Source organism: Dromaius novaehollandiae, chromosome Z, assembly GCF_036370855.1.
Source record: "Dromaius novaehollandiae isolate bDroNov1 chromosome Z, bDroNov1.hap1, whole genome shotgun sequence".
Classification (NCBI taxonomy): Eukaryota; Metazoa; Chordata; class Aves; order Casuariiformes; family Dromaiidae; genus Dromaius; species Dromaius novaehollandiae.
Window position 1 is genome coordinate 57,879,466 of NC_088132.1, and position 14,965 is coordinate 57,894,430.

At 38.0% G+C, this 14,965-nt stretch overlaps 1 protein-coding gene across 2 annotated transcripts in view; it reads left to right on the forward strand.

The window, feature by feature from the left end:
• The window catches only part of LOC135324668 (synaptic vesicle glycoprotein 2C), a 120,509-nt gene that overhangs the window by 22,205 nt on the left and 83,339 nt on the right, over positions 1–14,965 (forward strand). For both annotated transcript variants that reach the window (XM_064501393.1, XM_064501394.1), the window contains exon 2: positions 4,993–5,692. In XM_064501393.1, the coding sequence (XP_064357463.1) occupies positions 5,113–5,692 (580 nt within the window). In that variant the 5' untranslated portion in view covers positions 4,993–5,112. The remainder of the gene's footprint in view (positions 1–4,992; positions 5,693–14,965) is intronic.

A 14,965-nucleotide genomic window follows, 5' to 3' on the forward strand; every position in this document is an offset into this window, starting at 1 on the left:
AGCTAATGTTAGTGGAAGAGAATCCCATCTCACCAGCTTTGGTGCCTGCTGTTATTTGTGTGTTGAAATTGGGATATCTATTCTTTATCTGGACATACTAAAGCAAATACTATTCCTGGGGCAAGGAAAGAACAGCCCTTCTGGGACAGTTTTGTGCATGGAGAGATGGGGAGGAAGTGGGTAGATATTCCATTGAATTCAGGGATGGGTTGTACTTCTGCATGTGGCTCAGGTCTGCAGGGACTTGTGGGATTGCATCCTTTGTGTTCTTGAACTGTATCATGTGAAAATTGTTGGAGAACTTAAGTAAAATTTGAAGACCTTTGTTCTTTGATATGACGTAGCAGTGCATAATACTTTTCTATTTTTTTCTTAGCCATTTTTTATAGCTGAGAAGAGATGCAAGAGAACAGTATCTTCTGTTGCTTACTTTTTCACCTGGAAATGAAATAATTTGCGACATCAGAGTAGAGTAGTATAATTGGAAATGATTATGATCTGACTAACGGAAGGTTATGTCTTCAGATGAGGACTACCTTCCAGTAATGGATAAACTTGAAAGAAACAGAAAGCTTGTACTCATGCAAATGTCATTAATAATAAAAAATGAAGGCAGAAAAAAACAGAAATCAACCAAAATCAAAATGTTGGCTAAAATGTGCATTTAAAGAGGCATCAAATTAAAAAAATAATTTTTAAAATATTTTCTTTTTCTTTGAAAAAGAATTACAAATTCATAAGAATATGATTTAAAGAGCATATATTGAGTACTTTGTTACAGTACCTTTATCAATTTAAATTTTACTTTCTAACAAATAAAGCAACAACGATACCAAATAAGGAAAAGTTTTACTCTTGTGATAGGGGTAACAGCCAGTAAAGGTAGAAGAATTTCAGTTTAAATGTAAAGCCTTCATCCCCTGTCCCCTCCCCTGCCTCCAAAAAAAAAAAAAAAAAAGTATACCCCTTGTTTTCCTCCTATACCAATTTCAAGTATTCTTTAAAATTGCATTAACTTTGGATCTGGTCTTGTCTCACTGGAGTAACATTTTTTTAGAGTGAAGTCACCCTTTTCAGTCATTTCATTCCAGTTAATACATGTTTGGAAACACTGTTAAGCTGACTATAAATCAGAAAAGCTTCTCTCGTGAACATATGTCTGGATGGAATACATCACTGCTTAATCACTGGAAAATGTCTGCAGCTCTGTGCTTTCAGTTCTAGCTTTTCTTGCCCTAGCAGAATTAAGATCCATGTGGCAAGAACATTTTGATCTTAATTCTGAGTTATCTGTTACACCTTTACGTCTATACTGGATTTGTTGTGATTGTGTGAGTGTGAATGAAGACAGAATTTGGCCTTTTGTACAGTTTTTTACTGGTTTTGCACTGCTCAAACTAGTTTAAAAATCTCGTAGAAAGAATTAAGGTTCATCTGGACTGTGACTACTAGATGCTTAAGTCCATGCTAAAGCTGTAGCTCAGTCAGAGTATGACTCTCAATTCTGTTCTGTAAAGTTTATGATCTGAACATATGCACGTACTTAATATCATGCATTGTTAGTAGCTTGTGGTCTTCGGTGCATCTTCTCACAGCTTATGTTAAGCAAAGGTGTAAGTCTTTGTAGGTATGGGGTTTCTGGCACCTCATAGATTTACATCCTTATTGGACCTCACTGATTTAGTTTGCAGTGTCCAGCCTTTATTTTAGATGTGGCACAATATGTGAGAGATCCGAGTGGTAACTAGAAGGAAGTTTGTAAACATAGTAGAATGGAAAAGAAAAAGCTTTACAGCAACCAAATAATGTGTTTTCCTGTGCATGTATCTTTGTGAATGTTTTGAAATATTTATTTGCATGTACTACTTGAAATAGTGTTTTTATTAGAGGTAAAATCACTGTTTTCCTGGGAAAATACTACATTTTGGTTTTTTAATCAAAGGAATCAAATAGGAATGTGGAATTAGTTTAGTGAAAGTAGCAGGCTTGTTGGGTAAGACAGTTGGTACAAACAAGAATCAATAGCTAGATTCTCATTTGTGCTTTAGCTATTTTATGCAACTCAGGTAGTCATTAATCCTTACTCCTTCAGACTTCCCAGTTACTTACTAGTAGTCAGTCAGCTCAACATAATTAAAAGGGTAGGGAGCTGCTATGCATGGGCTGTAAATAATTCCTCTTCATACTTATCACCCTTAAGGCAGGGATTTCTGTTCATAAAGTACAGTTACTTAAAGGAATAGCATTCAAACCAGGTATGCTGCTTGGAAGGTAGGGCACAATAAAGAGAAATTTTTGGTCTCATATCTAGTATATCTTGAATCTCACTGCCTAGACAGAAACTTGACTTACGGGAAGTCTGTGCAGGATTTTTGCTGGCACAGTTATACTATTGAGTTTGAAGAGGTGTAATTCATTATTGACATAGCTGCTCTGACAGAACCTACAGTATGAGCTCAGTTACTTTTGCAAATTTGTGTTTTTAGAGTGTAGTCTGCTGAACTCAAGAAGTAGATCTACTGTAAAAGCACAAAGAGCTGTTTTGCCAGTGTGTCAGCATTGCACTTAGGAGCACTTTCATCCATTATTCCTTAATGCCTACTGTCTTCCTTGCATACATATAACCTATGGTAAAGCTATGTTTGACAATATCAATACAACTAAAAATGCTTAAAAGAATGTTGTAATTACTGAAAAAGCAATAATCTAAGAGTGAGAGTAATTCAGAGTTTATCTTGAATATGCTATGCACCCACACCCTAAAATCACCTAAAAGGATCAAAATAATTTAGGAGCACTTTGTAAGCATTAACCCTCATAAGAGTACCCACTAGGAGTTCATGAAGTTCTTGAAAGTCCTTATGGAAGGCTACAGCAGACTCAGTGAATGTTTTTATGTATGAAGTGTTCAGTAATAGCTAGGAGAGACTGCAGTCCACATATATGTAACAGTAAGGATCAGATGCCAAATTCAGTACCCAGATGATAACTTCTGAGGAGCACCTTCAAAACTGAAAAGCTGTAATTGGTAAATCTTGTATGCTAAGGCAGTTTCTGTAAGATGACCTACATAGGAGGATTGTGTGTGCCTAAAATCAGGCTACAGTTTTGGGTCATAAATATTACATCCTGTTTTTTTTTTTTAAGACTGCATTTCTTTTCCAGTAAACGCTTCAGTTTGCATTGAACCAGTTGAATAGTGCCATCACGTCTGATTTCTTTGAGAAACCTTCAGAGTGTATGAAGTTAATCTAGAGGAAGGGACTAAAAAGAAGCATTATGGTGGATTTCTATAGTCATTATAAGGAAGGCTGGGGAAGTATCTTTTAGCTTCTTAAGGCATATTACTTGCACATTTGTGTGACTTTTAGGATTGGTTTTCTTTTATCGGAACTACACCATGTCCTTAGTTTATCTGAAGCATTCTTTCTGTCCTTCCAAACGATATCAATCTGAAAATTGCTGTCTGGAATATACTTCTGGGAATAGTGTTTACGTCTGAATGAATAAAAGGCAGACTTTTCGAAGCGGCAGCCTGCTCTTCTCCCCTGGAGCTCAGGGAATAGTTCCGCAATACTTTAGCGGAGGGAATAGAATTTTCTTCAGAAATTCCCGGCCATTTATTCTTACTCCTGTGTTACATCTCACTGCCTCCCCAGTTGTGCTGCTGCAGCTTTTTCTGAGGTTGTGCTGGAAGATGGATCATTAAAATGATCATTGGTAAAAACAACCTTTTTCCCAAACTGGAAGCAGGCCATGTTTTCTTGGAAGCACTGGTACTGAAATTTTAGCATGATTTCTTAAAGAAGTGAGACTTCTGCAATCCTGTAGTGTGGATGCAGTGCCCGGATTAATCCCCTTTAACTTCAGACATTTTACTAATGGTGCAGTTTTGTCATCAGTTTCAGCCGTTGTAAATGTGGAGCGCTGCCAGAGAAGGATCCTGCCTTTCTTCCTTGCCTTTGCTTGCACATTGCTGCCATTTCTTTCTACTACTCCTAGCCACTGTGCAGGCACGTGATGAGCTGAATTACCTTGCCTGATATACCTGAAAACTAACCGGGGAAAAAGGAAATAGTTGATTTTGAGTCAAATACACAGGCAGCTCTGACTCAGTAGGCAGCCACAGGATCACAAATGCTGACGCAGAGGAAGAGATGGCAAGGTACAGCAGGGGAGCAGCAAGGGGCAATGGGATGAAACGTCTTGGTGCTTGTACCCAGCTGGGCTGGCCTGAGCTCGTGCTGGATTAATGCTCAGAGACATATTAGCTAAGCATATATTGTTGCTCTGGGCTGCCTCTACTGTCACTATGGAAAAGGGAGAGAGGGATGCTTCTGTGGGTAATTTAGGTATTAGAAATCTCCAAAGTGTGAAAGTGCCACCACTTCAGCCCACCTGTCTCCCTGCACTGATTACAGACTGCAACTACACAGCATATATTGCTAAAACTCAGTGTGATAAATCTGTCTACTCTTAATAACTTGAGGACACATTGGCCACGTTCAGTCAAATTTGAAAGGCTGTTAGGGATCTTGGGAATATTCCCTCCCTACTAGTTTTATGTAAAAAGGAGGCTGGACAGAGGATGGAGACTTTAACAGTAACTCACTGAGACAAAAGCTATAGTATTTATAACCTTTTATTACGTAACAGAGAATTCAAATGCTGGAAGGACGCTGGAGATAAAGTTGGTGTGATGTATGGTCATTATCTGTTTTCTTTCAGAATAAAAACTGGTATCTGCTGAAAAAACAGGGTATAATAAATTTCATTCTGAAATCATGTAGAGAAATTAGATTTTTCTTTAAAGTATTTTCTTAGTAGCCTGGGATGTTTGCATCTCCAAAGAAAATGCATATTTGTATATTTGAAGCCCTGAACTGTGGTGTGCAGTGCTTAAATAAGATTGTGGTGGTACTCTATCAGTGTGAAGAATCAAATGAGGAGGAACAAAATGTAAACATTTTTTTTTTCTCTCATATTTTGCAGGTGCTGTGTTAGAGCTTCATATGTTCTTGGGCTTTTAGTATTGATGTCCTATACAAAGTAGGTATTCCAAGCAGTATTTGGCAGGTCTGTCTGCAGTAGGACAGCAATCTTTGATTCAAGATGGAAGAAACATACAGAGATAGGACTTCACTAGTGAAAGGGGCAAAAGATATTGCCAAAGAGGTGAAGAGACAAGCTGTCAAAAAAGTGAATAAAGCTGTTGACAAGGCTCAGGATGGCTACACCCAGAGGTCCTACAACCGATTCCAGGATGAGGAAGATGATGATGATTACTATGTCCAAGGAGGAAATTATGGTGTAGAAGCTAATGATGATGAAGGATCAAGTGAAGCAACTGAAGGACATGATGAAGATGATGAAATTTATGAAGGGGAATATCAAGGAATCCCCAACATGGGGCAGGGTAAGGATGGCATGGTGGCCTTAGGGCAGCCTATGCGTGATGAATATAAGGATCGTCATGAACTGGAAACAGAGAGGAAAGCTGATGAAGAAGAGCTAGCACAGCAGTATGAACTGATAATTCAAGAATGTGGCCATGGTCGTTTCCAGTGGGCCCTCTTCTTTGTTTTGGGAATGGCCCTAATGGCTGATGGAGTTGAAGTTTTTGTGGTTGGATTTGTGTTGCCCAGTGCTGAGACAGATATGTGTATACCCAATTCTGGATCAGGATGGCTTGGTGAGTGAAATCTCTGCTCTGTCTTTGTGGTGTTACAACTGTCACTTACAGTGTGTCTAAATAATAATTTGTAAACACTAACACTTATTTAAAACTTTTTATGTTAAATATAAATAAGCAAGCCACTAACGGCATTAAGAGCTAATATGGATTTAATGAAGATAGTGGCTTTGTTTATTTTTTAGATAATTTTCAATCAAAAGTGTAAATCAATAAAGTGGAAGACTGCACAGTAAAATTGAAGAGCAGAGGGATATGTTCTGTTCTTGGTTACAAGAGGAGACATCCCAATGACCTGTATTTGAAAAAAGCAGTGCAATTATTGGAGCTCTTCTGGATTTATACAGGTGTAATAGAGATTAGATCATATAACTGACCAGCATCAGTTCTCATACTGAGTGGGAACTTTCCCAAGGGAGAGGTGGAATACGATCTGAGGAAAGCAGGAAGTCCAGTGAAAATGCTGTCTAGCTTTTCTTTCTTCTGTCTCTTTGACTCCTTCTCTCCCAATGACTGCTTTCTTCTCTAGCCACCCAGAATGTTTACTTTGAGTCAGTGGGGACAGAGCCAGTGGGACAAATGGCTGGAGACACATCTGGAGTATGCCTTTTGTATCCCGTCAGCTGGTGGGGAAGGGCTGTTTCTCCTCCGGTGGTGCAGCAAGGAGGCAGGCTGAGCTGGCGTTGTGTGACAGCACCGCAGGCAGGCCTGCGCTTTTCTTCTTGGGCATGCCCAGGATAATCAGATAAAGCGAGGATTTCACAGGGCTGGGTTACAGAACAAGAGAGTATAAGTGGAAAGGGAAAGGAAAGGGGGAGGTGGGAGTGTAGGGGCTTGACGGAGAATGGAATATATATATATATGTATATAAGGAGTTTGGACCTGCAAGGGCCCAGGCTATTACAGAAAAGGAGAGCTTCATGTAAAATATATCAGAACTTTTGCCATACAACAGATGTGCTGTTTGTTTCTTGTGTCTTTACAGCGCATGGTTCTCAGTTGCAACAGTCTCATTTTAACTTGATTTCGGTTTCTCTCATGTCCTGATCTTCACCCCTTTGCTCCTGATTAGTTAAAAGTACCCTAAAATATTAAATGCATAAAAACTAGATTGAGAATTTTAAATAACACAAATTGTGACAGAAGGTCTCTTGGTAGAACATTAAGCCCACCTCACACTGGATTCCTGACATTGATACTAGCGGTTTGACTCTAGGTTTTAATAAAGTGGACAGTGGTCATCCTCATCTATATCTCCAAATTTCTTTTTGTGTCAGTGAGTCAAGAGTGGAAATGGGAACAGAGTTCTCACCTGTCTGGGCTCTTGGAGACATTCCTTGCCATTAGATCAGCTTTGTTGGAAACACACTACCTTAGCTATTTGTATGGTACAGCAATTAAACTTCTAATAAATTAAATCATCCAGCTTTTTATGATTAAAGAGGCTGAATGCAAATAATGGTTGGTACTCTTGATTATACAAATTCATAAATGTCATATTTGCCATGCTTAGACCTGTGAGTTCTCATAGCTACCTTTTACAGAAAGAAGGTGCGTAAACATGTCTATTTACATGTTTACATGTTTATGAGGAGAGAGATAGAGGAGAGAAACTAAAACATGCAAAAGAGTGGTATCTCTAAATGTTACTGTGGCAATGCAGATACTAACTGGGAACACATTTAATGAAAACAGTGGTACACAATTTGCTTTTAATGTGATTTTTTTTTACCCAGTATTTAGCAGCTGAGGATTGAACACATTTAAACACTGTTAATCAATTTTACAAGTCCTCTCTGTTGCTGGAACAAAAATGATATATCTCCCTCTCCTTTTTTAATTACTGATAACCTCTTTTATTTTATCCACTCACCCTCACAAAAAACTGAATTGTCAAAGTTCATTTTGTGACCCAGGATGATAGCAATATGATGGTAGCCACTCTCTCTGCAATCTCTTTGTGTTGCTTACACATTCAGTAGCTAACTGATCTGCGTGTGCAGTCCCTTCCACTTGCATTAGTTATACTGGGAAATGGATCCTCTAGTATTTGGGATGTTCTAAAACTTTTAGTTTCTTGACATCTCTTATTATCACGTTATGGGTGTGGAGAACATTGCCTTAACACTTTTTCTTTGTTACACCTGCAAGATAGAATTGAAATTTGAGGGGAAATACACTATGTTTTCTAAAAATATTTCATTTAAACAGTTGCTGTAAGCATTATGGAGGTGCTCCGTGATTGTGAGTGGGGAGTGCAGTAGCAGGTAGGTGCGAAAATGGAGCCATATATTAAGATGTGGCTTATGTCTGGAAGAAGGTTGAGGGTTTCTCCAATCACCAGACTTCTTAAGATGCTTTCTTGAGATACTTTGGAATGACTCTGTGCATGGTTAATTGCAATTTACCAGCTTCTGTGCTGAATTTCAAATATTATGTATATGTAAATGATACTTGCAGAAAAAATTAAGGAAACATGTCTGAAAGGTTTACATGTGTGAGCAATGTATTCTTATGCCTAAAATATGGAAGTTGTAATGAATATCCCCATATCTTCCGTTTGTAATAATATAGCACTAGCCTCTGTGTTGTGGTATTAACAAATAAATGATTCTACATTAAAAGATTAACTCAGAAAAAACAGGGCAAAATTGAGCTAAGCAGTCTTATCTTTCCCAATGTGTATCAAAGGCATTGCAACAGGTAGGGGTTTTATCAATAGTTCCACAAAACTAATGATATTACATGCCCGTTAGTAATAGAAATGTATTATAGGTTGCAATCCTTCAATACAGTGATGAATATAATACTTATGCCCAATATAAATATACTGTCTTTGCAGACAGAGTAACTGTAATTCCAGTGATACAAAATATTCATCAGGGCAGTGAATGTTTAGTGGAAGCATTTTAATATGATCATAACTAGGCCTTCACAGCCATGCATTTCAATTGCTTTGCTGTTGTGGTTTCCCATCATAATTGCATCCTAACTGGGGTCTTTAAGACAGGCATAATTTTTTCATGATTATAATTTCATAATCTAGAATTATGAAATTTAATGTTTTTACAATACTGAAGTCATGAGTCCAGTCCTAGAAGTTATAAAGTGGAATCAGTACTTATGTACACATGTACAATACTTATTTTTCAGGGGGTTTTCTAGACTATTAAAAGAACACAATAAGAACATGCTAATTTGTCACTAAAAAAGCATCCATTGACTTGACTACTAATTGTAAAAACTTGTTTCCTATCCCCCATTCCGCTTTGGTTTACCAGGGGACATAACTACCTAAAAGCTTATGACAATATTCATAAAACCTCCCTGTTGCATGTCTTGTCTTACTTGGCAGATTCCCAGATTCCCTCTGTACTGACCCTTGGATGAGCATGCGATTGCTGTTGATTGATCAGTAGCAGTGTTTCAGAGTCAGTGAAGGCATATGCTGATCAGTGCTGATCAGAATTCACGAACTGGTTTCTTCATGCCTTTTGGGTTAAATAATATAAATCATCTATCTTTTTCTTCTCTAACTTTTTTTCTTTTTTTTAATAAATAGTGAAATAGCCTTGATTATACTCTGGCAAGATTGTAGACACGTTGCTAAGAACAAGGGAAAGGCTTACTTTCCCTACTCTAAAACCTGTCTGTACTTGCCAGCTCATTCCCATATGTGGATCCACACCGACCTCTCGGTTGCTGGCCCCAGTGAGACAGGGGTGTACGGGTAGCTCAGAACTGGCCTGATTTAAGTTAATCTTCCAGGGATTTTGGAATTTCCTCTGGATGATGAAACCCAGGTGAGACTGTACAAACTAGGTTTTGTCTTTTCTAGATTTATACAGAGGGTTACTATTATTTCTCTGTAAGCGGATATAAGGTGCTGTAACTGACAAATTACAAATGCCTAACACCTTTCCTTTTCTGAAGACCACATGATATGATTTCACTAGAAAGAGGATCTAAGAAATGCAGCAAGTCTTCATAGTAGGCGAACTGAAACAATTTTCTCTTGTGGCAAGACTTCTCAAGAAAGAGATGGAAAAAATGTTTTCTTACCAGTGCTAATAAAGAGATACTTATCTGTCTGCTTCCAATCTAATGGTTGCTAACTAATCTTAACAAAATCACAAGGAAGTTGCAGTCCTTGGTGCCTCGAACTGAACATCTTAGCCTCAATTGCCATAAGAGATACGGAAAAATCTAAGAGGCTAAGATGGTAATAATCTTTTACTGCTGGAAGTGATTTCTCTCCCGAGTCACAAACCTTCTGGAATGGACAGGTTTATTTAAATGTGAGTGGTGTTAGAATCAGAAAAGAGGGCTGGAAGGAACTATGGGAAATTTCTAGTCCACTTTCTTACCCCCATTGCAGTGTAAGCTATATCTAACATGGACCACTTGTCTAGCCTGTTCTTCAAAACCTCCAACCCTAAAGAAAGATGAATGAGGAAGTGGGTTGAGTTTTTTTCCCCTTATTTTAATCGTTGAAATAACCACTAGTATATCAGTAGTGGTGGAGAAAAGTGAAGAATGAAGGAATGGCTCTGTAGGACTGTCTTTTCATAGTCATTGACAGCAGATCATTACCACAGACCAATGAATTTTTCCTTTGCTTGCCAGATGCTAAACTGCATTTCATTCAGACTGAAAAAAAACACAAAAAATGTGTCTTGACAGCAAGTATTGGAAATAAAACAAACAGTCCTTGCATGCTATAGAAAGTTACTATGCATCTTGGAGCATTCAGAGGTTCAAACGCACTGTAAGCCAACCAATGTTGTTTTCGCTGTGTTGTGAGGTTAGTGCTATTCACCAACAAATCCCGATACTGTTTAAAGGTTAAATTCACTTGAGCTGATGCTGTAATACAATTTCTGAATTCTTTCTAAGCATTAACTTTTTTGTGTGTGCATCTAATCACAGTAAGAACATATATTTAAGAATATGCTGGAATTTGTATAAAGTGTGAAGTAAGTAGAGCTAAGTCACATCAACTCTCTGTGTGGATGTCTCATTATTTATATTTCTTCTTATACTTCTCTGGGCTGTATCTATTCTATCTCAGTACCTACAGCAGAAAGTGCTAGCCTGCTTTACTAGGTGTTGAAAGATGATGTGTCCTGCCTACTGTAACTTTTTTTTCCTGATGCTGACAACTTAGGTGATGGAAGATTAATTTACAGATCCCACTTAATTCTTGCTGTTATCTGTTGAGATGAGATGTAATCTTATGAAACATTTTTGTGAATCCTCTGTAGCACCTTTGTAATTAGAAATCTAAGGTAAAATAGAATTCAGCTCTTTCTAGAAGGGCTTTAATTTCATTTGAGTGATCTGTAAGTACCCTTAGAGACCTGATGTGTCATTCTGTAACCAGCGTTGCTGGTTTTTTTTCAAATTTAAATCTAGTAGTGCCTTTTAATTCTGTGTATATAAAGCATTCGATGTGTGAATTGCGCCCCCCCCCACCCCCCAAGTGCTAGATTTTGCACTCGTTTTAGGCCAGGATACTTTTATTCTTCTCTTAACTTGCTGCTAACAGCTGGTAAACATGCATTAATCTTTTCTGTTCTTTAAAAAGCTTACCATTGACCCCACTTGTTTCTCTAAATCCTGTCTATTCTCTCTTTCATCTTCTAACCCACTGAATGTGCAGCTGACAATCATTTTTGGGAGTTCTTCTCCTTCACACCTGACCTAAGCTTTCTTCAGTTTGGCTTTGGCTTCTTACACTTCACAGCAATTGGTCTTGCCTGAGCGCCTAGCCAAAGCTTACAGCCAACAGTTCGTCATTCTTAACTGGCAGTTACCAGTTCCACACCCTTATTGAAATCTTGTTCTCTTTTAGCTTCTGTGATGCCCTAATGTCTTGATACTCTTCTTTCTTTCTAATGGTTTGTACAGCTGATATTTCACAAGGCCCTTCTAATCCTTTCTTCAGCTTCCTTGATAGGCAGGGGTCCTAGCAGCTTTGTTCATGGTCTGCCTTAGTTTTCTGTTTATGCAATCTCACCCATAAAAGCAAAACCAATTTCATCCCTGTGCTGAAAAATGACACATCTTCTGTCGTCTTTGGATGTAATCTCATTCTGCCTTCCTGATCTTTCCTTGCAGATGACAAATGTGTTAAAGTACGAAACAGCTAAAATAGAAATCTTAATCTTCCTTGCTTTTCATTTTTCCAAAGCCTATCATCTTTCTTGATCACTGGGACTATTGCTATCCTGCTTGTTACTCTGGGTCTGAATAGCCCTATTTCTATGATTCCACATACAGATTGTCCCTAAATTTTACAGCTGTTTTTTTTCTGCACTCTTAAATTATGGCCTTTCCATCCCATCACACAAATAAAACACTTTGCCCTTCTCTCAGCGTCTTTGCATCTGAAGTGGTGAAGCATCCTTTCCCCCAAGCAAGGCAAAGTTATCCTGTCCCAATTGTGTCTGTTCAGGATGCCATGCTGTTCCTTCTGGATGTCTCTTCACTGGCTCCACCGTGCGATCTGTAAGGGCTTACCTTTGCTTGTAAAGCACTTGATAGCCACACAGCTGCTACTGTTGTTATCAGTGGACAGAGGGTGACTCCTGCTTCTGACTGGCCCGTGATGCCCCCTTTGCCCCGCTGGCGCTTTTCAAACAGATACCTTCATCCTTTTTTCACTTCAGCCCCTCAGCACTGGAGAAAAAAATCCATATAAATGTCACAGGATTAAGTGATTATCTTCTTTAAACCTTCCTTTGCATTCGTGCCAACAAAACCTGACAACCAGTAAAGCTACTCATATGCTATGACTGTCATCTTTTCCAAAGGCCACTGCTTTCTCCTTGCTTCTTTGTATTCTCCCCCGGTCTGTTTTGTACCCACATATCACCTCTTGTTGAATATTTAGACTGAATGATCTCTTGAGCATAAACAATCTTTTCTGTTCTATGTTATTTAATGCATTACTTAACTACAATATCCCAGTCCATAATTAGGGCTCATAGTACAGGAACACAAACAGAAATAATCTTTATATGTAGAAGATATTCTTAGTTGATTAGCCACAGAGAGAGAATTTCTTCTATCCAAAAACCCCAAATATTATGATAAATCACCTGCTTAGGTGGCAAGCAGCTCTGCAGAAAAGGATCTCAGGGTCCTCCTAGACAAGAAGTTGAACACGAGTCAGCAGTGCACCCTTCAGCAACGGAAGCTAACTGCATTCTGGGCTGCGTTAGCAAAAGTGTAGCCGGTAGGGTGAGAGAAGTGATCATTTCCCTTTCCTGCAGGCCACATCTGGAATACTTTGCCCAATTGTGGGGTGACCTGGTCCAAGAGAGAGATTAACAAATTTGAGCAAGTTCGGCAAAGGACCGCTAAAGTGGTTAGAGGATTGGAATACATGACATATAAGAAGAAGCTAAGGGAACTGGGCTTGACAATAGTATTTGGCTACCTAATTTTGCAGAAGGAGAATTACAGAGAAAAAGTCAAATTTTTCTTAGAGGAGCACAAGAGATCACAGGTTGCAACCAGGGAAATTCTGTTTGCATATAAATAAAAAAGTTCATAGTGAGGTGGTCAGCCACTGGGATGCATTACCCAGAAGGGCTGTGGGATCTTCTGGAGATTTTCAAAAGTTGCCTGAACGAGGCCCTGAGCAAGGTGATCTAACTTTGAAACTATCACTCCTTAGAACAGGAGGTTGGACTAGTGACCTCCAACATTCTCTCAACCAAAATTTTTCTGATTCCATAATTTGAAAAACAAGTCTTCATGAACACATCATTGCTTTTAACATTTTTAGCTTCCTATAGCCAAAAAAGATATTACAGTTACTACATTTGAGTAAACCTTTAAAGACCAGAGTGTTATGAAATCATGAATTTTGTACAGGCTTGCTGGTTTACACACAAACTAGGGTTGAAATTCATTTGGGCAAAGTCATATAGCTTGAGCTATTTGTTCTCCTCCTGAGCCTGTATGGATTTTTCCTTGCTTCTGTAGAACTCTAAAATGTTGTCACAAAATGACAGTGAGTAATGGACTGCAGGATCTGGGTAAGAGGGAAGCATTTTGTAAGTATTCAGGCATCCAGATGCCTGGTGGAATTCTCCAAAGTGCTTGGGCACCTCACTGAATCAGTAGACACCTTATACACATCCTTTGGGACATAAATATATGTACAAATCAGGAATTAAATTATTATTCTCAGATTGTGCTTCTTCTCTTGCATGTTTTGATAGATTTCCTTTATGTAATTTGCTGCTGGAGCAACCAACTTCCCTTTTAGAGAGAAGATTTTGCATGTTGTGGAGGTTAAGACTTGAATGATCTTAAGCAAAATTTTATGTTAGGTTCTCTTTGATTTTCAATGCTTATGATATTCATTTGTTTTTCCATCTTTAAAGTAGCTATAAATTCTCTGCGTAAGCCAGATAAATAGAGATACAATGATCTGTTGAAGAAAAGGAGTTTTCTTGGGCTTTCTAATCTTCTGGATGGACTACGTTTTAATGTGGAAGCTGAAGATTTTTTTTTTTTTTTTTGCTAGTCATTGGTTAAATGAGCATTTTATCTTTTTTTTTTTGCCTGTTGTGAGGAAATGCACTTGTAAGCTTGAAAGAAGGTCATGAAAAATAAATGTATTGATCTTAGTGATCTGAGGTTATTCCCCTCTGTAAATTCACTAAAACTTTTTCTACCAGCCTTCTTTATGTAGGGTTATAGTACACTTATGAATAGCTTAACTAAACTTTATTTTGAGGCTGAAATCCAAAACTTGGGAAAGTATAATACTGACTAGCTGATTTTATTTGTATTTCTTCTTGAATGTCTGAATTTTAAGTTTTTTTTTTTTTCTAAAAAATATCTATCATGAGCATTATGGTTTATTTTTATCTACTCAATTCAATTCCAGTGATACTTTTGACAGCATGGTTCCTCTGTATGCTATCATACAGAAGACAGGAACATTTATTTATATATTTGACATTTATTTATAAAAAGATCTGAATCATAATTGGTGGTCACAAAACCATCCTTATATAGCAGTTAATAAAACTCATTCCTGCTGCTGTAAGTAGGAACCTATTTACAGCACTTTTTTTCTCTTGTTGTTAAATATTATTATAGGTCTTTATATGCAGGAAAGGTTTATTATGTGTGCTTGCATAGAATGTAGTAGGAGAAAGTGAGTGAGTGTTTTCTGGTTACATTTCGGTTGGTAGAAGGGTGCCAGATTTGTGATGATATAATAGACCACAAATGGTATAAATTAAAGGA